Source organism: Neoarius graeffei, chromosome 11, assembly GCF_027579695.1.
Source record: "Neoarius graeffei isolate fNeoGra1 chromosome 11, fNeoGra1.pri, whole genome shotgun sequence".
Classification (NCBI taxonomy): Eukaryota; Metazoa; Chordata; class Actinopteri; order Siluriformes; family Ariidae; genus Neoarius; species Neoarius graeffei.
Genome location: NC_083579.1, coordinates 38,498,234 through 38,525,562, shown reverse-complemented (window position 1 = coordinate 38,525,562; position 27,329 = coordinate 38,498,234). Strand labels below are relative to the sequence as shown.

Below are 27,329 nucleotides of genomic sequence, written 5' to 3'. Positions count from 1 at the left end.
TGTTAATTCGTCCGCACCACTACAGCAGTCAAAAAACATGTCCCACTCCGTAATTCCAAAACAGTCCTGCAGCATCTCCTGACACCATTCGTCCCATACCTGGACCTCTTTCACTACAGATTGCTCATGTTTAACTTTGGCTCTATATTTTGGAAGCAGGTGGATAACATTGTGATCTGACTTCCCCAGTGGTGCACGACATAGCGCTCTGTATGCATCTGGTATGTTACCGAAGCATAGATCGAGAATTTGTGTGCCTCTCGTCGGACGGTCTATGTACTGATAGAGCATGGGGAGATCATGGACTAGATCACAGTTGTTAAAATCACCGAGGACGAACACTGGATCATCTGGAGAGCGTGTAAGTGCAGCGTTATAGCTTTCAGCTATCCTACCTGCAGCCTCTTGATGTTTTGGTCCAGGTACGTATGTCAGGATAATTGTGATCCGTTCAAACTCCCTTGGTAGATAGAAGGGTCGAAACGACAAGTCAAGATTTCGTAATCCGGCGTACAGACCTGTTCCTAAATGTTCATCTGTGTGGCCCAAGTGTTGTCCACGAATACGCACAATCCTCCGCTGATTTATTTCCTTGACAGGTGCCCATCTCTATCTGCCCTTATAGTTGTACAACCCCAATTCCAAAAAAGTTGGGACAAAGTACAAATTGTAAATAAAAACAGAATGCAATAATTTACAAATCTCAAAAACTGATATTGTATTCACAATAGAACATAGACAACATATCAAATGTTGAAAATGAGACATTTTGAAATTTCATGCCAAATATTGGCTCATTTGAAATTTCATGACAGCAACACATCTCAAAAAAGTTGGGACAGGGGCAATAAGAGGCTGGAAAAGTTAAAGGTACAAAAAAGGAACAGCTGGAGGACCAAACTGCAACTCATTAGGTCAATTGGCAATAGGTCATTAACATGACTGGGTATAAAAAGAGCATCTTGGAGTGGCAGCGGCTCTCAGAAGTAACGATGGGAAGAGGATCACCAATCCCCCTAATTCTGCGCCGACAAATAGTGGAGCAATATCAGAAAGGAGTTCAACAGTGTAAAATTGCAAAGAGTTTGAACATATCATCATCTACAGTGCATAATATCATCAAAAGATTCAGAGAATCTGGAAGAATCTCTGTGCGTAAGGGTCAAGGCCGGAAAACCATACTGGGTGCCCGTGATCTTCAGGCCCTTAGATGGCACTGCATCACATACAGGCATGCTTCTGTATTGGAAATCACAAAATGGGCTCAGGAATATTTCCAGAGAACATTATCTGTGAACACAATTCACCGTGCCATCTGCCGTTGCCAGCTAAAACTCTATAGTTCAAAGAAGAAGCCGTATCTAAACATGATCCAGAAGCGCAGACGTCTTCTCTGGGCCAAGGCTCATTTAAAATGGACTGTGGCAAAGTGGAAAACTGTTCTGTGGTCAGACGAATCAAAATGTGAAGTTCTTTATGGAAATCAGGGACGCCGTGTCATTCGGACTAAAGAGGAGAAGGACGACCCAAGTTGTTATCAGCGCTCAGTTCAGAAGCCTGCATCTCTGATGGTATGGGGTTGCATTAGTGCGTGTGGCATGGGCAGCTTACACATCTGGAAAGACACCATCAATGCTGAAAGGTATATCCAGGTTCTAGAGCAACATATGCTCTCATCCAGACGACGTCTCTTTCAGGGAAGACCTTGCATTTTCCAACATGACAATGCCAAACCACATACTGCATCAATTACAGCATCATGGCTGCGTAGAAGAAGGGTCCGGGTACTGAACTGGCCAGCCTGCAGTCCAGATCTTTCACCCATAGAAAACATTTGGCGCATCATAAAACGGAAGATACGACAAAAAAGACCCAAGACAGTTGAGCAACTAGAATCCTACATTAGACAAGAATGGGTTAACATTCCTATCCCTAAACTTGAGCAACTTGTCTCCTCAGTCCCCAGACGTTTACAGACTGTTGTAAAGAGAAAAGGGGATGTCTCACAGTGGGAAACATGGTCTTGTCCCAACTTTTTTGAGATGTGGTGTTGTCATGAAATTTAAAATCACCTAATTTTTCTCTACATTTTCTCAGTTTAAACATTTGATATGTCATCTATGTTCTATTCTGAATAAAATATGGAATTTTGAAACTTCCACATCATTGCATTCCGTTTTTATTTACAATTTGTACTTTGTCCCAACTTTTTTGGAATCGGGGTTGTATATCCAGCAATGGAAACTGTTATTTCTGGCTTTAACCATGTCTCTGTCAGACAAATGAGGTTGCATAGTTTAAAACCTGTTTCAAGGCTTAATCTCGCTGTTAACTCATCAACTTTGTTGTTAAGAGATCGCACATTTGATAGGGTGATAGTGGGGAGAGGAAACCTGGAGCTGCCTCTCCTCAATCTCATGCGTACACCTCCTCTAGACTCCCTTTTCTTTATTTTTGTTTTCTTTCTGATTACTCTCCCTCGACCTCTGTGTCTCAGAATGTCTGCACAGTCCATCGGAATGGAATATTTAAAATTGCCGGCATAGGCTTGGAGCGTTAGCAGCTGATCTCTGCCATAGGTGAGAACGGCGTCATGTCCACTAATTGACACAACGCTATTCGCCAAATATACTAGCAGCAGCGCAATCGCCAACCAAGCATTCAATAGTTCCATATTTGTAAATCACATACTCTGTTATCGTTACAAGATTAGTAAATTATTAACAAAGTTTAAAAACAAACAAACAAACTACCGACGTGAAGCACTGGGTCAACGGAAGCGGAATAATAAACAGTGTATAATGATTTTAATCCAGTGGTGTCACTGGAAGCTAGTTAATTAAATAAATATATATCTGATAAAACAGCTTAATACTTTTCTCATAAAGATAGGCCTATAAATCCAGTTGCACTAATTTCAGGGACATTGACAAAATAATAATAATAATATAGATATAGATATTTAGGTGGGCGGCACGGTGGTGTAGTGGTTAGCGCTGTCGCCTCACAGCCAGAAGGTCCTGGGTTCGAGCCCCATGGCCGGCAAGGGCCTTTCTGTGTGGAGTTTGCATGTTCTCCCCGTGGGTTTCCTCTGGGTGCTCCGGTTTCCCCTGCAGTCCAAAGACATGCAGGTTAGATTAACTGGTGACTCTAAGTTTGGGCTTCCATGCTCAGACTGCTGCCTCTGCGACTCGGTCCCGGAAAAAGACGAGACGAGTACACCCAATGATTGTCTCATATACTTATACTGTTTAAGTAATGCAATAAAACTAATCTTTAAAAGTGGTATTTACTCAAACTGTTTGCATAGAATAAACAGCTTAATACTTTTCTCATAAAGATAGGCCTATAAATCCAGTTGCACTAATTTCAGGGACATTGACAATTGACAGTGTCAATTGAACAAAAATTATGGGTTAACAGTGTAATAGTGTTGCAGTGTTCTGCAAATTTGCAATTTAATATTTCAGATCTTGAGACATGAAAGTGCTATTTTAAAAAATAAAAGGTCAGAAATGTTTTCTTTGTCGTCTATTTAGTTCATTTTATTTCCTCAATAATTTTCCTTGATTGAGAAATCGGTCTGGGCTCTTATGGGTTAATCAGTAGCCTGCATGCGAGTATATGTTCCATTTACAGTCAAACATTTTGATGTACTCCAGGCTCAATTTTGATTAATCAAAAATCTGCGTAGTAGTACAGTCTGAAGATGCTCTTGCACATTCAGTGTCAATTGAACAAAAATTATGGGAGGATACAGGTTTAATAAGTTTTAAAATTTTTGAAGTGTGTGATGGATTGATAAGTTTAGATGTGTTCAATATTTTCTTATCTTCAGGCATAATAGTGTAGGAGATGTTTCTTTACCTGCTTGATAGTTTCGACTGAGACTCCAATCTTCCTCAGAAAAGTCATTAGTCCTTAAATTAAATTCATTATAGATGTTAACTTGGGCGGCACGGTGGTGTAGTGGTTAGCGCTGTCGCCTCACAGCAAGAAGGTCCTGGGTTTGAGCCCCGGGGCCGGCGAGGGCCTTTCTGTGTGGAGTTTGCATGTTCTCCCCGTGTCCGCGTGGGTTTCCTCCGGGTGCTCCGGTTTCCCCCACAGTCCAAAGACATGCAGGTTAGGTTAACCGGTGACTCTAAATTGACCGTAGGTGTGAATGTGAGTGTGAATGGTTGTCTGTGTCTATGTGTCAGCCCTGTGATGACCTGGCGACTTGTCCAGGGTGTACCCCGCCTTTCGCCCGTAGTCAGCTGGGATAGGCTCCAGCTTGCCTGCGACCCTGTAGAAGGATAAAGCGGCTAGAGATAATGAGATGAGATATTTAGGCAGTGCCTAAAAGCGGAGCTCTTGATGAGTGTATGAGCAAAATATTTGCAAGGGCACAAAATCAACCTGAATAGAATAATAATATTACAGCATATGAACCATCGAATTGTGTAGTGTCATGTATTTCACATCAATAAATTGCTGCATTGTTTTGTGACAGTGATACCAATAATGAGATGCGCATCGCAGTTACAAATACATATTTATTCCTTTCTTTGACACTGTATGCCATGCACCAGAAACAACACCACAACATTTATTATGGTGTGACTCTGCTGGGTGCCTGGGGGACAGCAGTGAACCAGAGTTTTTACATCATTACTATAGAGTTACCATCAAATATTAAACTTGATGTCAAACAGTTGTCTGGTTACATCTGTCATTGGCGTGCACAGCACTGTTAGGACTAATTACCATGCACCTGTTCCTGATTAGAGTGCAATCACAGCGCATACATATAAAGACTCTCAGTAACACACAGACTTTGTGAAGTATACGTCCTATACCCTGCATCTAATCTTATCAAGCCTTGTATTTTGTATCACTTTTCTGGTTTTGACCGTTTGTGTTTTTGGACTGTGAGTATTGTATTACCTCTCATGTCTTCTCACTGCCTGTTTTTCGACTCTGCCTTTATCTACGTTTTGGATCGGTTTGCGAGCATGTTTTCAATAAAAATCTTCCTGCACTTACATCCGTCTATCGCCCTTACACATGACAGAAGCTGTCAACTGTCCAACAGGCTAGTGGACTAATAAAAGTGTTTTAACTAGTTTTATATGAATCTGTTGCGAATATTTTCTGTACAGTGTGGTAGTAATCCCACATTATTTTTTAAAAAAGCAAATGAAAAATAAGCACTGAATAAAAAAACCCCTCTATCTTATGTAAATAAAGATACAAATTCTGTTATCTCGTGGTTGTGTTTATACATTACATTGCACTTACAGTTGGGATCCCTGTGATGGTATACGTTCATCATTCGTACAGGAATCATACAGTCAAAAGCCATCAAAAATCAGGTTGATGCATGACCATATTTTCTTAAGTATAGAGCTCTGATAACTTTTTCATCACACTCAATTTTGGTGTTAATGAGATACAAGTTTAGAGAAGCTTAGTGAGTCAAATATTTGAATAAGTTCATTGAATCGCCGCCTCACTTGGATGAACATTAGATGTCGAATCACGAATTTGTAGAGCCATTAGGTGACCCAAACAGCTCAGAAATAACTGTCAGATGTTATCATTGGGTATATATGATCATGTTTTTGTTCAGAATGACAGCATGTCAGGATAAAAGGATTAATATTGCATTAAGAAATGGAAGTGAATTTTAGGAAAGAAATGTATTAAAGTAAAATTAACCAATTTCCTTTTGAAAATAAAAATTTGAAGTAAAAGTTGAAACACATACATTGTTGTGGTGAAGTAGAAATAAGCCCAAAATATACTTCATTACTATCCACTTCACAGCAACCAACACCTGAATGGTTAAGGCTCTGGGTTAGTGATTAGAAGGTTGGTGATTCAAGCCCCATCATGGCCAAGCTGCCATTGGTGGGCCCTTGAACCTCTGTAAAGTAAACATGACACATAAAGGCTTCTTGTTTGCACACTTTTCCCACACATGGAGAACAATACTGTCTGAAAACATCAGCATCGAACAACCTTCATATAGGCAGCTCACATGTTTAAATACCTTCACACCTAAACATTTTAACAATAATAATTATAACAATAGCTGACCTTGCTGAAGGGTCGGACTCTCACGGCCACTTTTACACTGTCTTTTCCAGCCATGTCACTTCACATTAATGAGAAAAGCTAAGAACTGAGAGAATGTAATATGAGGCAGGAGAGCTGATCACTTTCTCTCACTCATTAATTAATTAAACACACACACCAGTGTCAGTACTTCAATGAGAGTAAACACCACTCAGGTCATATCAGTTCACTACTGCTCTTTTTACACAGATGGATGTGTATCGAGGGGTGCTAATAGTTTGTGCATACAGATGGGGTACAGTGAGTAATTTTACACTTGTAGAGATTGACCAATTCACCCTCACTGCAGGATCAGCAGACCAGGAGTGGAGTCAGAGGTAATCAGACGCCACCCATATGCCAGGATTGATGACTTTGCTCAGGTTACTATCTGGAGTTCCACTTGCTCTCCCCTGGTCCACGTGGGCTTCCCTCTAGATTCTTTGGTCTCCTCTCACAAACACGCCAGTATATTCCTGGGATATAATCCAGATCTACTGAGCAGGATAAACAGCTTACTGAACTCGGAGGAGTCCATTCAGGAGTTTTGCAAGAGGAAAAGATTTAAATTCTAGTCACTGGATAAACGAGACAGGATGCTTAATGAATGAGGAACCAGGCAGCACGGTGGTGTAGTGGTTAGCACCGCTGCCTCTCAACAAGAAGGTTCTGTGTGGAGTTTGCATGTTCTCCAAGTGTCTGTATGGGTTTCCCCCACAGTCCAAAGACATGCAGTGAGGTTAACATGGGGCAGCTGTGGCCTGAAGTTGGGCTGAAGTGCCCTTGAGCAAGGCACCTAACCCACAACTGCTCCCTGGGGGCTGTAGCATAGCTACCCAGTGCTCTGGGCATGTGTGTGTGTACGCATGCGTGTTCACAGCTTCAGATGTGTTAAATTTCAGTGTGCTTAAGTATATGTATGACAAATAAAGGCTTCTTGGCAGGAACATCACGGCGTGTGTGAGCACGGCGCACTGCATAATTAACCGAGTCATGATTCCTCATACAAAAAACACAATCATGCACTTAATTTATTTCTACATCAGGCCGACAGTTTATAGAGAATGATTTACAAACCAAACAAAAATACACTTTACATATTCTTTAATTCTGGCATTAAAAATAGAGCATCTGCTTATATAAAATTTTAAAACAAGAACACTGAAACAGGATGTAATGACAGTAAAATTGTAGATAAAAAGCACACCAAATATTACTGCAAATATGGAAAGAAAACAGTGATAGAATGAATATTCACATTATCATTAACGAGAGCTGAAGGGAAATTACAGAACGGGAGAAGAAAAAAAAAAGGAGAGAGATCTCACGTTGGACATCAAATCAATCAGGTGATACTGAAAAATAAGGAGCTTTAAGAAATCATATCCTCAAGAAGCCTTCTAAACAGGGCACTTGATCAAGGCTGCGTCCTGCTCAGTGCATCTCAGGGGAATTTACATTTCATGACATTAATACAGTGCAGTAAACAATGTGACGTGTTGCATAATCAATCAAAATAAAGTGTGATTCACCCGAGTGTAGTGCGCACTAGGAAGTCAAGAAAATCCTAAAAACGTGAAATAACGAGTAACAATCTCATTTCACAGGTACCAAATTTTATTTAGAACTTCCCTAAAATACTATTTACATTTGTAGAAATGCACGTTTTTAAAACTTAAGACTTTTGCATCGTTTGGCTTCCCTCAGTGCTCTGTACTGTAAACGTTACTCATTCATTTAATTATTTAATATAAAATGGAATCTCCCAAATTAGAGCTCTATTTATTCACTTCAAAAATTATTTCCTTAATTAGAAAACAGCAGGCAGCAAAAAGTCCTGGTAAAAATTAGGAAGCGAGGGAAACAGAGGTGTGTTTACTGTACACGCACGTCCACAAAGGAAGCTCGAGAGGAAAATAAAACGAAGATGAAGTTGGTGTGATCAGTGTTAAAGTTTCTTCCTGCGTGTGACTGGTTTGGGAAAAATGGACTCCATCATGCGTCTCCGCCGCAGGTTCATCTTGGGAGCGATGGCCTCTCGAGCCTCCGGTTTCTTCCGACGAACCGGTTCGGCCGGACTCGCCAGGGGAGACAGGAGGTCCACCGTCATGGGTTCAGGCTCCGCTCTCGCCCTGTTACAGACGAAAGAGAAAAAAATAACGTTAGAATTTAAAAAAGTATTTAATCTGACAGCAGCACTGAAGGAAGGATGGATTTACCTCATTGTTCTCTTCTTCCTCGTTTTAACCTCCACTTCAGCTTCCACTGCAGCATCAACTGTTAAAATATTTTCCTTCATGGCAAAAAACAGGAAAAATTTTAACCTTCCACACATGGGGCGCCAAAAATGTCACACCAGTTATCTTTAAATGAGTGATCATTATTTATTCCACATTGCTGAGTTCTGCATATTGAATCATTTTCTAAAACTGCAGCTCTGACAGTAGTGCAGCTGCAAATCACAGGTTTATATTAATGCCCTGGTCCCAATACATTGTTTCCATAGTAACAGCTCATTCACAGGGACTTGTACAGCAGATGCTCCACATGAACAGATTGTTTTTAAAAAAAATGCATGCAATCAGTGAGGTGAAATCGTCTGTAAGGAGTCTCCAGTGTCAATGCTTTATAACAATCAGAGGTAAAGCTGTAACTAAGTTTTACACAACACACAATAAAAACTGCAGTAGTTGGTAAATTGCTGTGATATAAGAGGAATAAAACATTTGGGAACATGGTATAGTAGGAAAACAATCAACTTTAAGATCTGCTGTTATATTACTACAGGTACAGAACACTAAGTTTCTCACCTGGAGATTGTTGTCAGGGACGGCAGTCGCTCGTCTCATTCGAGTCACAGGAGGAGACAAAACAGTATAGTTTACAGCGATGTCTTTTTTCTTTCCTGTATGAGAAAAACATTACAAATAAAGACATCTGACATGAAAACTGTGTGAGATTTCAGCATGTAGTTATAAAGCACGAGTGACAGCGCGCTCACCTCTCATTTTCTGAGCACCAGATGTGCGGTCACTAACAGGCGAGGTGTCGGGTTCTGGCACTTTGCTGGCTCTCGTTCTCCTAACAGGTGGTGCAGATTTCTTCTTCTGCTCTTGCTGTTCAGTAGAATCTACTGACTCCGGAGCTTCAGTGTTCTGCTCTTCATGGTCCACAGATGGAGCTACAGATCTGGTCCGCCGCTTGGCACGCACTATCTGCGTAACCACGTCAGTCTCTTTAGCTTGTTCATCCTTCAGTCTCTCCATCAAAGCACTCTCCAAGAGATTGGTCGATTCCAGTTTCTCAAGTTCCTCTCCATCGTTCCAGTGCTGGCTCCTCGTCAGTCGTCTGGAAATGTTTTTAAGCTGAGTGCTGTCCACTATACAAGTCTCGTTCTTTGTTTTTTCCTCTGTAGTACCTCTGGCTTTCCGTCGGCTCCTTGGTGGCGTGAATAAAGGCGTGTTCTGGGCATCTGAAACCATCTGGAAGTTGTCCAGTGTTAAGCTCAGCCTCTTGCTCGACTGGCGAGTCACCCTGCCAGGGCTAGCATTAGTGCCAGGTTGGTTTTCCACAATTTTCTCCTCAGGGATCAGCTCTGGGACCTCGATCGTTGCCACTTTTCTAGTCTTCCTTGCACTCTGTTGTTCAACAATTGAGGTTTCCTCCATTTTCTGGACTTCAATGTCATCATTTCCACTTGAGCTCCGTGTTTTGCGAGATCCCCTCCTGGGTGTAGCTTTCTGTGGAGTCTTGCGTGGAGGAGCTGCTTTTGCTGACGGCACAGCCTCCTCTTTGACTTCAGAACCTGTTTTTCTTGTGCTTCTCCTTGGTGTGATGAGAACTTCAGACTCCAGCAGCTGTTTGCTGCTCCTTGTGACACGTCTTGGTGTGGAAGGCACTTTCGAATCAGCTTGGTGTTCTTCAGAAGCATCTTGCTCAGATTCCATCAGGGTTACTGGAACTATAACGGTCTTCTTTCTTCTTGCTGGGCTTTTTTGTACTTCTGTGGCTGCTACAGCTTCCTTAAGCTTGGCGTCTTTCTCCTCAGCTCTGTTAGCATCAGAAACATGGTCTTCAGGTACAGGAACCATCTCACTACCTTCTACAACACCCTCTCCATCAGGTAATTTCTCATTATGGACCAAATCATCCTCCTTCACCTCAGCCAAGCCCAAGTCTTGAATTTGACTGCTGACATCAAAAGTATCTTTAGTCACGAGTTCCTTCACAGACTCCTCTACAAATTCCAGTGGTTTCTCCACAGGCTCCTCTGCTGTTTGAGCTTCATCAGCAGGGTCAGAATCTGGCCTTAGCTCCCTTTTCTCTTCCGTGTGCTCTACTTGAGCTTCATCAAGTTGATCATCTCCAAGTGTTTCAGGTTCTGCCACTGCTTCCAACTTCAACTGTGGTTGAACTTTTTTAGCTGGTTCATCAGGTTGATCTTCCACTTTTGGTTCTGATTCTGTCATTTCCTGTTCCATTTGAACCTTATCTACTGGTTTATTAGGTTCCACAACATTTGGCACAACTGTTTCTGAAGGCAACTCCTCAGTTTTTAACATTTCCTCAGGTTCTAGAACAACATGCTCTACATTATCACTGTTAGCATTTGGTTCTTCCTCCATATCTCCAGCATGGTCTATGTTCCCTTGCAGAGTTGGATGGTTTTCAGCATCCATTTCTAAAGCTGCTGGTTCATCATCATCTGCCTCCAACATGAGGGAGAAGTTACTGGAGCTGACAGGAAGTCCGACCTCTGGCAGCTCGGTGCCGTGCAGAAGCTCCTGATGCTCAGTGGCCAGCTCGAAAGGAACGAGAAGAGTGGTGGAGGGCTTCAGCTCAGTGTAGCACACATCATCCAGGCTTGCCGGTCTCAGGCCAACCACCACCACCTGACCCTCTTCCTCACAGCCGTCCATCACCTGCTCAGTCCAAACACATGCATAAGCCAGCAAGACACAATTAGTTAAAATAAATAAATACATTTAAAACAATCTCAGAAACACACATTGGGGGCGAGGTCACATTTTTTAAATAGTAATAAGTTGGAGGAGGGAGAGACACACAAAGAGAGATTTAAAGGAGAAAATTTTTAAACTTGCTATTCAATTACGTTTTTGGTTTTAGTAACCTTATATCGTGACTCGTATTGGCAACTAATTGTAATTAAATATACTTATTGGCCTATATCGTCCATGTTTAATTTAGTTCGTTTGGTCCATGGCAGGTGTCACTTATCCGCGTGATATTCACGAGACTTTGAAACGTGACGCGTCAGTGATGCCATTTTGAAAACTGTTTTCCAAACGAAATATTGCACAAAAACGAGTTTAGATATTTTTTTTTGGGGGGGGGCTTTTTTTCACCTTTTTTATTGGATAGGACAGTGTAGAGACAGGAAATGAGCGGGAGAGAGAGAGAGAGAGACAGGGAGGGATCGGGAAACGACCCCGGGTCGGAACCGAACCCGGGTCCCCGGATCCACGGCACGGCGCCCCATCCACAACACCCCCACAAAAACAAGTTTAAATGATGGTTACTGCCTACTTTTTTTTTTTTTAAACTTTCCTGATTGCTATCAAAACAAGCAAAACTTCCGGCTTGATTACGTCAGCATTCAAAAGAGGGCGCGCGCGTTTTTTGGCAACGTTGGCAGATGTCGGTCACTTTGATTTCCGCTGCATGTTTTACTTCCGTCCTACAATGTCTCGCACAGGTCTCAGCGAATCTCGTTTACACTTGACATATGGACTGATATTACACAGCGTATTTCAAACACTCAACTTGCTATAGCAGTGAGAAAATGGCTATCAAAAATGCATTTCTATATTTAATAAAATTAGAAATAGAATTTTGATTAAAAAAAGTCTTCAGTTCTTTAACAAAGGGGGAAAGAAAAAGGAAAGTTAAAAAAAAGTAAATCAAAAGAAGGCAAACGAAAAAAAAAAAAACTCCAAATGAAATTAAACTTGTGGCACATAAAAAGTTACACAATAAAATAAGTAAATAATAATAAAGTATTCAATCAAAATGAGAACGCAAAATATCACAGAAAAAAATAATTAAACCAAACAGAAATAATGAGTGCATACATATGCCTAAGAGCTGAGCCAGCTTAAAAGATAATTTTTTTTTTAGCTTGTTTTAAGTGGACAGTGGTGTGATAAGCATCTAACCTTCAGCTGGGGGTCAGTGACGAGAGACAGCACAGCGGCCGCTTGCTCTTGGAGGAACTGATCTTCAGTTTGGAGGTCATGCATGTAAAGGTGCTGCTGTGTCCCGTTTCCTTTTATTTCCTCTATAATCTCCACTTCACTGCCCGAGTCTTCCTCCTCCTCAGTGCTGGAGAGTTCCTCAGTGTCGTGCAGGCTGACTACAGCTAAGAGACAACACCGCTTATAAATATTAATATGCAAAATTTATGGATATTTAATGTTGTAGTTGAATAAAATGGTAAAGAAAAGCTCACATTGTGACTCGGAGGTTGTAGCTTCAGACGAAGGAATGGATTTCTGTGCATCATCCTCAGCTTCAATATCTTTAACATCTTCACACGTCTCGCTGGAGAATTAAAAAGTAGATTAATAGATGAAACAGGAAATAAGATGACAAAAAAATATAAAATATTGATTACTAATGGCACCTATTGGATTCTAAAGCCTCTTTGTCGGCGTGGGAGTGTGGAGGTGAGAGATCTCCAAATAACTGATGCTCCACGTAATCATCCAGATCTGAAAGCAGAAATTCTTTATTAATTTCAAATCACAAAACAGTACATGTCATTTAAGACTAACCTGACTCGACTCCACCCACTTTTAAGGATTCTCACCTGATGTCTCCATGGCCTCAGGTTTATCTTTCAGCTCTTCAGAAACAGGATCATCATTGATTGACTCATTATTAACCACAGAGTGTCCAACTGATTCACGTGACTCAGATTCTTTCGGACTCCCTCCGATTGGCTCCTCCGCAGTGATCGGTGGTGGAGCTGGCTCAGTGTCCTCAATCTCTCTTCCGATTGTCTCCTCAAACATTCCAGAGGTTCTGATTGGTTCATGTGGTGCCAAAACTACCTCGTGATTCATTGAATCATCCTGATTTGACTCTTCCACTGAAGTGACTGGAACAACTGGCAAATTCTGTACTTCTCTTTCCACTGTCGATTCCTCATTCTGTTTCTCAGTGTCTTCTTTGGCATGTTCATTTGCATCCGGCTGTACCTCAAATTCTGAATAGTCATTTTTCATTTCCTGGTCTGCAGTTGGCTCTTCAGCAGAAAGAAATTTGGCAGTAGTGTCCGACTCAGGACGCTTGATGATGACTTCTTCATCTTCGTCCAGCCTGTTGCGAGATTGCCATGCTGGTCTCATCACACCTCCTGGAGAAGGAGCATCATGGAATTCCAGTGTGGAATCTGATTGGATGGAGAGTGTGCTTGTCTCATGTCCCAGACTGGGCCTGCGCTCTAGAGTGGGTAAGACCTGCTTTGATTCCTCCGTCTCTAGGTTCTCTTTCCGTTTTAACGAAGAAGTTTGCGCTACACTAGGTTCTTTATCATTCTCTTCTTCACTGGAATGTTCACTCCATCCCTCAACTCCACCCTCTGGTGGCAGGGGTGGGTGCTTCAGCTCGCCAATTTCACCAACTGCAGTGAGCTAAAGTAGGAGGGAAAGAAAAAAAAAACCCTCAAATTGAGTTTCTAGTTTAAAGATTTAATCTATATCCCTGTTTATATGTAAACCTAGGTCACATGACCAGTGTGTGTACTGGTGCACGGCACGTGCGCTGTCTTACCCCGTTGCTCCAGTGCAGGGAGGAGCTCTTGGGCAGATCTGGAGACTCACTTTCTTCCACGAATGTGATGCGACTCTCTTTGAGGCGTAAGGGGGGAGTGGCTGATCGGGCAGGTGATGCAGTGGGCGTGGCTATAGGAGTGGGGCGGAGACTGTTCCTTAAGATGGACTGAGGGGTGAAGGAGGAGAAGACTGGACCGGATGCAGCTAAAGCTCTAGCTCTCTGTATATATTTAAAATATATAATGTTATAAACAGATTTTACAGAAAATGTGAGCAATGTGTGCATGGAACATGAACAAAACGTGCATCAGTGGACATGTATAAAGTGTGTTTGAAGCATGTACAGAGTCTGTGTATAATGTCCATATAGTGTGTGTATGGAGCATGCACAAAGCATGTGCGTATAGGCAGGTTATATAAAGGAGTGTGTATACAGAGTGCGTGTATTGAGAGCATTTATGTATAGTGTGTACAGTCCTGGTGTGTATAGGGAGCATGTATACAGAGTGGAGTGTACATGAAGTGTGTGCAGAGCATGTGTAGAGCGCGTGTGTGTAGGTTTCTTCACCTTCACCACCTGAGGAGTGTGTAACAGACTGAGCTCAGGAGCCCTGCTGATGTGTTTAGGTGCAGCCCAGGAACTGATGGATTTGGGCGGAGTCATCCGAGTGGGAGATGAATCTGGAGACGTCTGGGACGATGGCTGCACTGCCAGATCCAACAGTCTGAAAATCACATGTTAAAAAGATTTTCACTTATTTATTTTAGCACATGACTACTACTACAGAAAAGTTTATCTGGATGCTTAAATATATAATTTATCCAGGGAGCCAAAAAAAAAAAAAGCGTCTAGAAACGTTTGATTTATAATAACTTAAAGACCAGGGTGTCTTCATGCCTGATTGTATATTGTGGTACATAATGAACACTCAAACAATTAACAGTCTTCAGGAAATATCACATTTTGTGTTCTGATGTTTGGGATGGAGTCAAAGTCATTATGTAGGGTTTGAGGATTATATATTATTATTATAAAACTGACATGAGTTATACAGTCTTTACTGTGTCATGAACTGAGAGAAGGAAAGGGGTAAGGTTCAGTGCTCAGTTTACCTGGACATCCTCTTCGTCAGCATATTAATCGGTGTTCCAACAAAAGCCTCAGGGACATATAAGGTCGGAGGATTTGGACTGGACATCAGAGCGTCTGGGGTTTTTGAGCTGAAAAATAAGACCTCATGAAATAATGATAAAACAGAATTTAGACATTCCCAAAACAGGAACCATATGGGCGGAACTTGCCTCACTGACTCTTATTGATTGGTCAAATACAAATTTTACACAATGAACAAGTCTTAACAGCTATTAAATAATTAACGCAATAGCCACAGTATATAGTGACCAGTTTTTAGGCGTGTCACAACTACCATTTCTCAATTATGGTGTGGCCTATTAGCCAAAATATCTTTACAGTATTGAATAATTTTAACAAATTTTTTAAGCATTAACTGAAATAAGGAAAAGATGAGACTGACGTTAAGAAAGAGGTCTGAAGAATTTACTGGATGCTTTACAGTGGGAGAAATTTGTCTATATATAGGAAATTAAGAAAAAGTTTGAATATGGCTCCGCTGGCAGAATTACATCCTGAACCTCAGCAGGAAGTTACACACACACACACACACACACACACACCTCTTGAGAGGAGAGGGTTCAGGCACAGCGTCCTTCCCGATCCACACCTCCTCAATCTTCGTGAGAACGTTTTTAATAAATGCTGCTCTGCTCAGGATGTTCTCATTAGTGGAGCGTTTAGCCACGGTGGATAATGGCTGAGGCCTCGTAACTGAAACAGGAAGTAAAGACGATGAAATTTCTTCCACAGGTTAACTAGAATTCTGATAAAAGGTCAGAACATTAAGCTGTGAAAATGAAACCGCGTGTACCCTCTCTGAAGATGGTGGACGGGTGCGGATACGGTTTTGCGCGTTCACTGGCCAGCTTCCTTTGAGCGCGTGGTAACACCTTCCCGTACTGGTTCATGATGGAGTTCCTGGTGTTTGATCTCTCCTTCATCTTAGGATCTCGATCACCCTGGAGAACATCATAACAGGTCAGTTTACTTCAGATTTATTTCACCTCTGCCGCAAAACATTCTATTGAGGTATTTCACTCACGTGACCAAGTCATGTGATGCTGCCATTTTGGACGGCACGGCTCGAATCAGTTTGAATGTGAGGAAGGCGACAAACGAAAAACATAAAAGAAAAAGGAGCGAGATGCAGAAAACACCTTCACTATCCAGTGACGTAGGGCATTTACAGGGCGAGCAGAGGGAGAGGTATTTGCAAAAATTGAGGTTAGCAGGCTTAGAGAACGATGTTTACCTGCTTCCACCAGGATTGTTCACTGACGTACGGAAGTACACGAAGCCCTCGTCTTTACCTGACTTCGGCCCACATGATCTGTATACCTATGTCGTTAAAAACCCATTGCCATACACAGGTATTGATCTGAAAGCGTATACGAGTTTGGATACCTACAAATATTTTGTGTCAGGCTGGGTAACATGCCTACATCAGCGGGTCGTCCCTGGAGCCGGTGGTCGCCATCTGATTACAGCTAAGGTTTGTTCACATTTTCATTTACTTTCGGTCCTCAGGATAAACAAAATGTTATTAAATGTCATTGAAATAACTTCTTAGTCTGTTGAGACATGGCCCGTTATAAATTTGCTGTTACCAGGCAATGACTAAGAACTGTATTATTAGGGTCAGTGTAGTTGTAGCAGTGCACTAGCAGTGCACTGTTAGCACTAGCTAATGTCAACAACAGTAGCTGGTATGTTACTGTAGCAATGTTTACGTTCAGTCATTTGGATGACTGTTAAAACCTTTCAGTCTCAAGTTTTTCCTTTACTGGATTTACTAGTTTACTGAGCTAGCGCGCTAGCTCCCAGCCTGCCCGAGCTAGCGCGCTAGCTCAGTAAACTAGTAAATCCAGTAAAGGAAAAACTTGAGACTGAAAGGTTTTAACAGTCATCCAAATGACTGAACGTAAACATTGCTACAGTAACATACCAGCTACTGTTGTTGACATTAGCTAGCTTGACGTCCAAAATGGCGGACACCGGGGCGTCACGTGACCCTGTGACGTCAGGTGAAATACCTCAATAGTCATGTGACCTGAGACATCAACATTTTAGTGATTAAAATTCCAACATTTTTTTTTCCAAGGATGACATGAGAGGTGCTTGGGAATGATTACAGATTTAAGTCAGGGAATACAGAGTAAATCTGAGGGTGTCATGCAAAAGTAGTAACAAATGGAAGAATGAAAATCATTTTGGTGACCTCAATTTAAGTAAAAATTGCAAAATAGATCATAAACTGGGAGTTTGGAAAGATAAAATAATGATTTACTTAGATCATTATCTGATCGATAAATTCATACAATTCATTAGGATTATGAATAATTACTATAATTACTATAAAATATTAAATTATGAATATTTAACAGTTATTCCACGAAAATCCAATCGTACATGAGCTGATAGCCGACGAGGCACATAGCGACGAGTTGGCTATAAGCCATGTACAACAAGATTGAGTGGAATAACTTTATTCTATCAACATTCACTGGATTTTGAGAAATGGAGCATTTTTATTTTTTGCAAATTCGATCAGTAAAGACTTTATACAAAATGCCAACAAAATCATTTCCCGATTAGAATGTAGACAAACTGGCGAAATGACAGTAGCAATTTGTGAAATGCTATAATTATTGAAAAATAAGTGTGTGGGTTTTTTTTACCATCACTTTTATTCCATATTTTGTTACTTTTTTTTTTCTTGGGGGGGGGGTGTCCTCTCTTCTTTAAGGGTTTTTTGGCAGTTGGCAAACCAACTTAAAAGTGCATTACTGCCACCGACTGGACTGGAGTGTGGAACAGGAGATACTGGGGGCAGAGTGTTTAATAATCTTTTAGCCATTTCTGTTTCTTTTAAATACTTGATAATTTTGGGGGTTTTATTTTCAAGTAGTTTTTATTTCGTCCTCGGTTGGTTCAGCAACATACTCCGCCATTTTGTTTTTCTCTACTCATGGTATACAAGTTGATAGCCTAGTAGTAGAGTAGCCAATCAGAGTGTGCGACTGCTCATATCCAGTAAATGTGGATAGAATAACTGATTATTTAATGATTTGTGCTGGTTATTAGTGAAAATAATTCTAATGATTATTGATGGGTAACAATCAAAGGGTGTGTGTGAGATATATATATATATATATATATATATATATATATATATATATATATATATAGAGAGAGAGAGAGAGAGAGAGAGAGAGAGAGAGAGCACGTGCATACACAAGAGACACTTACAGCCAGGTTCATCTTTAGCGTATGGTTGATCTGCAGCGCAGGAATGTAGTTGGCCTGCTGGAGATAGTGAACCATGAGGAGCTCTCTGTTCTGGAACCCTCCTGTTTCCTGTAGAAAGCGTTCCAAACACTCCTAAACAGACACACACGTGAAAACAGATGCAGATCTGCTGCGACGGAAAGTGAAACAAGGTAGACAGACACTAAAAGATATTTAAGAAATAGTGAGGGATAGACAGACACAGCTGGAACACACACACACACACACCTGTTCAGAGGGTCGGAGGGGGAGTTTGAGGAGCTCCTTCATTAAACCCAAGCCCTGACATGTCTCATAGAAAAACCTGAGCAGCTCATCCATGCTGAGTTTATTAACCTGCTGCCTCAACAACGCCCATGCCTCCACTATACACCTACACACAAACAACAGTTTAGGACAATAAACACAGAAGAGTTGCTGGAAGAGAGCTCATTTACAGACACAGCTTGGTGAGATGTGTGTGCGCACATGTACCTGTTGTGCAGCAGTACAGACACACACAGCTTGGTAAGGGGGATTGAGGTGATTGAGGGCTTCATCATGTGCAGGTAGTGTAGCGCTGTGCTGTGTTTGTTCTGGATCATCAGCGTTTGCAGAACCCGAGTGTGTTGCCACTCCCACACACATGGAGACACAGACGGGTGGAGTAGCAGGTCCAGAGAGTTCTGAAAGAGAGAGAGAGAGAATCATGATTTTCTTCCCATGTAGTGAAGTTTTTGTTTTCTCCATAAATGGATTTTAAAGTAGGGTCTAACTGGTAAGGGATTTTTGGCAATGATATCAATAAAAGGTTCTGCAATTTCCAATAACCGATATTATCAGCTGATACCCACCCCTCAGGGTGGGGAAAAAAAAAAAAAGACATGCGTCTTTATTTGAATGTTGTGAATAGAATGAAAATACTCAAGCAGGCCTAAATGCACATGAACACTTAGAACTATGTACAGATCAGAATTACTTTAATTAGGCCTACACACATTACTACTCATAACTCGCATAATTCAATACTCTAACAAAGTAAAATATGGTCTCGTGCCAGGAAAGAGCACTACAGATGCAATATTTGCTTTGAGAACATTGATGGAAAAGTATAGAGAAGGCCAGTAGGAGCTGCATTGCGTGTTTGTGGATTTAGAGAAGGCATGTGACAAGATGCTGAGAAAGGAGTTGTGGTACTGCATGAGGAAATCGGGAGTGGTGGAGAAGTATGTGAGGTTGGTGCAGGATATGTATGAGGACAGTGTGAGGTGCAGTGGGAATGACGGAGGTATTTAAGGTGAACGTTGGATTACACCAGGGCTTGGCTCTAAGCCATCAGGCAAGAGGCCCCATGGCCAACAATGTTTGCAGATGATCTTGTGATTGGTCGTGAGAACAGGGAGCAAGTGGAAGAAAAATTAAGAGACAGAGGTATGCACTAGAGAGAAGGGGAAGTCAGTAGGAGCAAGATGGAGTACATGTGCGTGAATGAGGGTGAGGACAGCAGAATGGTACAGCTGCAAGGAATGGAGGTGGTCAAAGCAGAGGAGTTCAAAAAGAAACTCAAGCAAAGGAAAAGACAACACTGAAAAACAATGAAATTTTAAACAATGAAATATACAATATATTGCAAAAGTATTCATCCCCCTTGGTGTTTGTCCTATTTTGTCGCATTACAAGCTGGAATTAAAATGGATTTTTGGGAGTTAGCACCATTTGATTTATACAACATGCCTACCACTTTAAAGGTGCACATTGTTGTAACACAATAAGCTGAAAAAACAGAAATCTGGAGTGTGCATAAGTATTCACCCCCTTTCGTATGAAACCTCTAAATAAGAGCTGGTCCAAGCAATTCACTTCATAAGCCACATAATTTAGTTGATTAAGATCCACCTGTGTGCAATCAAAGTGTCACATGATCTGTCACATGATGTCTATATAAATCAACCTGTACTGGAAGGACCCTGACTCTGCAACACTACTAAGCAAGCAACATGAGAACCAAGGAGCCTCCAAACAGGTCAGAGACAAAGTTGTGAAGGAGTATGGATTAGGGTATATATATATATATATATATATATATATATATATAAATAATATTCCAAACTTTGAATATCTCAGGGCGCATCATTAAGTCCATTATAACATGTAAACAGTACATATGTAACGATTCACCCAATTCATGATTCGGTTCACGATACTGGGTTAATGATTCCATTTCCCCCCCAAAATATTTTTTGATGGATAAATAAAATAATTAAAAGCAAATTTCCCTGTTCTTTATAAACAAATATTCAATTTGTTAAAATTAACCAAAATATTCCTTTTAATAAAAATGAAGTTAATTACAAATAAGCCTATTCTTAATAAACTTTTATGAACATTTCTACTTTCTCTTTTGTCAGTCTATAAAAAGAGAGCTCTGATTTCTTCTTAAATCCATTTGTACAGTCAATCAACAGTTCTTTCCCATTTTAGATCTTTTTTGTGCGTTTTTGCGGCATTAGAGCTGTGTTACTGCCACCTAGGGTGACATCACAGGTATTCCCACTACTGTAGGTTATTGCGCCCTCTGCTGTCTAAACAGCACAATTGGTTAGGAAAAAAGCAGCCTTGTAATAATCACGATTCATTTTCTTATTTCATCAGTTCAAAATAATCAAATTTGTATTCCAATGTGTCATCCAACAATGTGTTACATGCTGTGTAAACAGTGTGATACCTCATGGTCATGGTGATCGAGTAACCACAGGCCCTGTACGAGCTTCACTAAGCCGATGGGGATGGAGAAAGCCGTGGGAAAAGATTCCACTGATGCGCCACTTTTATTAGGAAAAGAGTACATCACATCCAGGAGCAGATAAATCACCTGGAGCATGGTTAAGATTCAAAAACCACACACACAACTAAATCAGGAGTTTTACCCAAGAGTATACCTCGATCTGATTCTACCATATCTCGACAATAATATACCACCATTTCATCTAATAAAGCTCTATAACATCTCTATTGAGGCCAATATCTCAATATAATGAAGTGCAGGACTTCATTACTGGGTGGCAGCGGCTTGAAGTCGGAATTGCGATGGGATGTGCCATTTCTCCGATACTGTTTGTAGCAGCGTTTGAGATTATTCTCATCGGTGCAAGACAAATGGTAGGAGGGATCAAACTGCCAACTGGCCAGAGGCTTCCCCCACTAAGGAGCTACATGGCTGATGTCACCACCCTCCTTCAAACAGCAGCATGCACATCAAGACTGCTGAAGAGGATGGATGAGCTGATGTCATGGGCAAGAATGAAGATCAAGCCCTCCAAGTCTCGCAGTCTGTCACTCAGGAAAGGAGTCAGGAACGACAGCATCACCTTTGTTGTCGGAGGGGAGAAGATACCACTCCTCGCAGAGCAGTCCATCAAAAGCCTGGGGAGGCAGTACACCGCAGAGCTGTCTGACAAGCAGATGGGGAAAACCGTCATGAAACAGCTTTGTGATGGCCTGGCAAGGATCGATCAAAGTCAACTCCCTGGGAAGTACAAGGTCTGGTGCTACCAATTCACACTCTACCAGAGGGTAATGTGGCCCCTGAAAATGAGTGAGATCCCCTCATCGACCGTGAGTAAGATGGATGGGAAAGCCAACTCATTCATCCGAAAGTGGTTGGGGCTGCCACGGTGCCTATCTGAAGCCGGCCTCTTTGGAAAAAACATGCTGCAGCTACCACTGAAGTCACTACAGCTGGGCTACATGCAAGAGAAGGCCAGGTTGGTCCTCGAGCTTAGGGAGTCCACAGACAAGTCAGTAAGGAACGCTAACGCCAAGGTTCTGACTGGCCGCAAGTGGAAAGCCCAGACCGAGGTCGACCAAGCTATCAGCCGGCTGCAACATCACGAGATCATGGGCAGAGTCCAGGTAGGAAGAGCAGGCCTAGGATGGGGAGATGCACCGCGCTTCTGGTCCAAGGCCAACCGCAAGGAAAGGAAGGAGATGGTGGTGGCGGAGGTGACAAGGATGGAGGAAGACCGCTACAAGATCAAAGCCATGTCGCAGGGTCGGCAAGGAAGCTGGACTACCTGGGAGGGAATTACAAACAGAAACGTCAGTTGGTCAGACGTGTGGAAGATCCCACAGGCAAGACTCAGCTTCCTCATCCGCTCAACCTACGACACGCTTCCCTGCCCTCGGAACCTCCACCAGTGGTTCGGGAGTGAGGAATGTTGTGCGCTCTGCAATGCTCCCAACGTAAGCCTCCAGCACATCTTGTCAGGCTGTAAGATCGCGCTCTCACAGGGCCGCTACAGATGGCGCCATGACCAAGTCCTGAGGAAGCTAGCTGAAGTGCTGGAGGAGTGCCGACAGGGAAGGAAAACACCAGCATCTGCAGAGGACCCCACCATCTTTGTTGCAGAAGGAGGGGTCAGCAGAAGCATCAGGCCAAGAGAAACATCAAGGCCCTTCTCCCCTGACCAGGAATGGAGCATGAGGGTCGACCTTGACAGGAAGCTTCAGTTCCCCACGGAGATCACCATCACATCTCTCCGGCCAGACATAGTCGTGTGGTCAGCCAAGGCAAGAGCGGTGATCCTCATCGAGCTCACAGTACCGATGGAGGAGGGGATTGAGGCCGCCTTCGAACGTAAGAAGGCCAAGTACTCGGAGCTGGCTGCTGAGTGCCGGGAGGCTGGCTGGAAGACTACCATCTACCCAGTGGAGGTCGGATGCCGAGGTTTCATGGGGTTGTCAATCACACGCCTCCTGAGGGATGTGGGACTCACCGGAGGAAGACTCAGGAAGGCAACAAAGGACCTGGCAGAGGAGGCTGAAAAAGGGAGCTTTTGGCTCTGGCTCAGGAGGAAGGACAAAACTTGGGGGAAGAACAGCTAACCCCAGACAACAGCCGCAGGGGACAACACCCATCAGCTGCAGGGGGTGGCAGGGAGACGTCCCTGTCACTGCTCCGCCACCAGGAGACGTACCAGAATTAAAGGAGTGAAACGTTGGTGAATGGTGGTTTCTGGCTGATGACCCTGCAGCTGACCCATGGGCACCGGAGGAGGTGCGACAGGCAGCAATGCCCTGCAGGTATTAACATCTTCCTGTTTAATCCTGTATTCCCTTTACACAGCCTCATACAGCTCTAACTCTTACGGAATACAAGAGTTTCTAATCAAGTCTAATACGGTAATAATTATGTAGTTACAGTGACTCAAGATATGATCAAAATTGTTTAAGAAACATGGTGTCGGTGATGAAGCTTTTAAAAAAGGATACAATTGCATGTTTTGTAGACTCTTCAACATTTTCCAGGAGGTACAAATCCAGCAGGGCCTGGGGAAAACAAAAATCAGGAGAGGGGGTTATTTAACTTCACTGATTTCTAACAAGCTACTCCATTACCTACTACTGTATATTTTATTCTCCACAGAATATCCAAGGCTAATCAGAGGTCACTTAATTTATATGTAAATGCTAACAAGATGTTGTCTAACTTGTATTGTCTTTAATGGGGGATTTAGTGCAATACAACACTATGGTCTAGATCAGTTATGCATAGATAAAATCTGATTCTTTGATGTTTAACTTGAAAATAAAAATTTATTATTATGGTGATTATTACATGGAGTGATGGAGGTGGGTACTGCCCGGTCCCGCCCTCATCCCTCTTCCACAGCTCTGAGAGACGCTCACCACACTGAGCCACCAAGCCGTCAATCATCAGACAGTCAGCGTTCCACTTATCCCTAAGGAAACAGGGATCATGCTACACTTCACCTTGTTAAAAACATTAGCTTGATAGCTCAAACCAATTTTCGAAGATTAATGATGTTCAGGTAACTACTTGAGGTTATTAGATATCAACGTGAATTTAAAATGGCATATATGTTGTGCTGGCTCACTTGGCGAGTCTGTGCAGCTCCTCCCTCTGACCCGTGTAATAATTCTTAATCACAGAGAAACTGTAAAAAGGCCTTGATATCTGCAGGATGTCGTCATCTGTAGGATATAAAATAAAATTCTCACCTACATGTTGAAGGGGAGGTTGAATAATGAAAATACAGGTACATGTGGAGGTGAGGGTTTTTACCTGTGCTCTCAGGGAGTAGACCAGTGCGGCAGAACCACAGGACCACCTGAGCGTACTGAGAGATCAGACTGGACACCATACACTTATTCACCAGGCCTATTACACCTACAACACAATTGATCACTTAAAAATTGGGAACTGACAAGAATTGCTCTTAAAATAAATAAAGTCCTAAAGCTGTGTTCCAAACACTAAACACATGTTGTTTAGAGTTTCAGTAACAGAAATGCTAGCTGAGGAACTTTCACCTTGTCCTGCTCGCCACAGCATGATGCTGAAACATCACATTTACCTTTTTCTATTTAAAACGAAGACTTTTCTGAGCATTTCTGTGAAAAACTGATTTAGGGCTGCAGCTACGTACAAGCTTATTCAGTACCATCACTACATAGATGGTGGTTGTCATGGTAACATTAAAATCACAAGTTATAATATGAGGATGTAATTCCTAATCTGCCCTAGTTTAATAGCAGTTAGCCAACATTAATGATATTAGGCTGTTAGGGATGGGACCAGGACATGGGGCGTTTCCAAATCTGCATATTCATGTGTATTCATAGAACCTTGTATATTTAACGAGGACAGAGGTGTAGTGATGAGCTTTTTGCTATTAAAAATAAATAAAATTACACACAATTTATCTGCTCAGATTATTTTGTGAACATGTATGAGACAAGCCACCTCTTTGTGTGAGCTCCTGAGCCTCATTCAGCAGGCAGTGGAAGATAGTGCTGAGGTTACCCAATAATCTCTGGCTGTGTTGGAGAAGCTGCAGCGTTTGAGGATCAGTAAAATTCGATGAGCTGTCGAATAGTGGAGCACCTAAACACAACAGATACACACAACTGACATGAATCATATTACAAAATACCACAAATTAGAAACCTGAATTATTTATTAAAAAACCCACAAAAATCCCCACTATATAATAGATTACATTACATGGAATTAGAGTATAAACTCAAGCTTAAAAAAAAAAAAAAGTCACTTCGCTAACTGCTAAATCTGAGCCAACAACTATATCCTCTGTACAATGTGATTAGCTTGCAGTCGTGTTCCTTTCATTGGAGAAGTGATCTGGAACAGTGAGATGTTCACCTTCAATGATGCTCAAAGTCACAAAATTTCAAAAAAGTGCATAATTTCTCTCTAACTAAAGGATGCATGTAAAACCTGCATTGTGTGTGTAGGGGGGGAATTCCTGATGTTAGAGCTCTTACATATGCCATCAAGCTCCTCTTTGGTTTTGACCACTTTGTCCCAGGCCCACTCCAGGATGTAGCGTAGGTTCACTGCTGAGCCAGCCTGCTCTGTAAGTTTTTTTTTTGGGGGGGGGAAATAAATCATTTTGTAGAGAAGTTTGAGCTCAGAAACTCCTGATATCCCAGAAATAAACATTATTGGGCACAAAAACAATCACTGCCTGTAAGAATGTAAGCTATAAATAAAACCAAGAAAACTGAACTAATATCGCAATAAAAGCAACTGCTTGTGCTCACCCTCAGTCGTCCACTGTTTAATGCAGCCAGTGATCAGACCCAGAGCGCTCGTCTCCACTGCTGTGGTTAAAATGGCATCCAGTTGTTCTTGCTGCAGTTTCCCAAAATAAAAAAACCCCACACATTTTAAACACTGAATATAAAAACACACTGGGAGTTAGGGTTTGGTCATTCTAACCATATCCAATAGGGCTGCACGATTATGGAAAAAATGATAATCACGATTATCTCATCTCATCATCTCTAGCCGCTTTATCCTTCTACAGGGTCGCAGGCAAGCTGGAGCCTATCCCAGCTGACTACGGGCGAAAGGCGGGGTACACCCTGGACAAGTCGCCAGGTCATCACAGGGCTGACACATAGACACGGACAACCATTCACACTCACATTCACACCTACGGTCAATTTAGAGTCACCAGTTAACCTAACCTGCATGTCTTTGGACTGTGGGGGAAACCGGAGCACCCGGAGGAAACCCACGCGGACACGGGGAGAACATGCAAACTCCGCACAGAAAGGCCCTCGCCGGCCCCAGGGCTCGAACCCAGGACCTTCTTGCTGTGAGGCGACAGTGCTAACCACTACACCACCGTGCCGCATAATCACGATTATCTTGATCAAAATTGTAATCACGATTATTAATCACGATTATTCTTGATGTTAGGGAAATCACTTAAATTTTATTTCACTATATTCAAACAAACAATATGAACAGCTTTCAGTGCAGAATGAAATTTAAAAGACAAATTCTGATTTCCAAATGACAAATAAATGAAATTTATCCAAGAAATTAACAAAGGATGAAGGAACTGAAAACTCAATTGCAACAATTACATAGCATTATACTGAGGCCTACAAGTTTTTAGCTAGAAAGACCAGCCTATCAACATGCCCTGGCTTTAAACATGAGCGAAGGCAGGTCACAACATTGCCTCCAGTGCTAAATACGCTCAATCTGCTACCTACACTCACGCCATCACCCCTTGAAGATACCGCCAGTGTTGCCAGACACTGCTGACGTTTTCCAGCCCAAAATATGTTCAAATCCGCCAAAAAGCACTTAAAACCGCCCAATCTGGCAACACTGGATACCGCTGCACTGAAGCTCTGCGCACTTGGCTTGCTTGCTTATTTAGGCAGAGTAATGAAACCTTACATGCGTCGGTTCGCCCCCTAATGGTTTGGCGGAGTACTGGTCAAAAAGTGCTTGATCAGATATGCAGCAGAGCTCGCATTTTAAATGGAAATAAATCGCGATTTTCATTTAATTTAATCGTGGCAGCCAAAATCGCGATCTCATCTCATTATCTCTAGCCGCTTTATCCTTCTACAGGGTCGCAGGCAAGCTGGAGCCTATCCCAGCTGACTACGGGCGAAAGGCGGGGTACACCCTGGACAAGTCGCCAGATCATCACAGGGCTGACACATAGACACAGACAACCATTCAC

General features: G+C 42.2%; 2 protein-coding genes across 3 annotated transcripts in view; both read right to left on the bottom strand.

Moving 5' to 3' along the window:
• Positions 1-6,135, bottom strand: part of kif28 (kinesin family member 28) — a 34,628-nt gene extending 28,493 nt beyond the window's left edge. The window contains exon 1 of the mRNA XM_060932796.1: positions 6,082-6,135. Coding sequence (XP_060788779.1) covers positions 6,082-6,135 — 54 coding nt within the window. The remainder of the gene's footprint in view (positions 1-6,081) is intronic.
• Positions 6,136-7,698: 1,563 nt separating this feature from the next.
• The window catches only part of ahctf1 (AT hook containing transcription factor 1), a 41,009-nt gene continuing 21,378 nt past the window's right edge, over positions 7,699-27,329 (bottom strand). For both annotated transcript variants that reach the window (XM_060933843.1, XM_060933842.1), the window contains exons 13-36: positions 25,882-25,972; positions 25,603-25,692; positions 25,064-25,204; positions 24,383-24,487; positions 24,195-24,291; positions 23,915-24,038; positions 23,569-23,625; positions 21,023-21,169; positions 18,793-18,983; positions 18,547-18,691; positions 18,280-18,411; positions 15,842-15,989; positions 15,591-15,741; positions 15,009-15,116; positions 14,464-14,620; positions 13,894-14,115; positions 12,929-13,754; positions 12,743-12,830; positions 12,569-12,660; positions 12,276-12,478; positions 9,101-11,021; positions 8,910-9,004; positions 8,319-8,392; positions 7,699-8,231 (exon numbers count right to left, since the gene is read on the bottom strand). In XM_060933843.1, the coding sequence (XP_060789826.1) occupies positions 8,048-8,231; positions 8,319-8,392; positions 8,910-9,004; positions 9,101-11,021; positions 12,276-12,478; positions 12,569-12,660; positions 12,743-12,830; positions 12,929-13,754; positions 13,894-14,115; positions 14,464-14,620; positions 15,009-15,116; positions 15,591-15,741; positions 15,842-15,989; positions 18,280-18,411; positions 18,547-18,691; positions 18,793-18,983; positions 21,023-21,169; positions 23,569-23,625; positions 23,915-24,038; positions 24,195-24,291; positions 24,383-24,487; positions 25,064-25,204; positions 25,603-25,692; positions 25,882-25,972 (5,589 nt within the window). In that variant the 3' untranslated portion in view covers positions 7,699-8,047. The remainder of the gene's footprint in view (positions 8,232-8,318; positions 8,393-8,909; positions 9,005-9,100; positions 11,022-12,275; positions 12,479-12,568; positions 12,661-12,742; positions 12,831-12,928; positions 13,755-13,893; positions 14,116-14,463; positions 14,621-15,008; positions 15,117-15,590; positions 15,742-15,841; positions 15,990-18,279; positions 18,412-18,546; positions 18,692-18,792; positions 18,984-21,022; positions 21,170-23,568; positions 23,626-23,914; positions 24,039-24,194; positions 24,292-24,382; positions 24,488-25,063; positions 25,205-25,602; positions 25,693-25,881; positions 25,973-27,329) is intronic.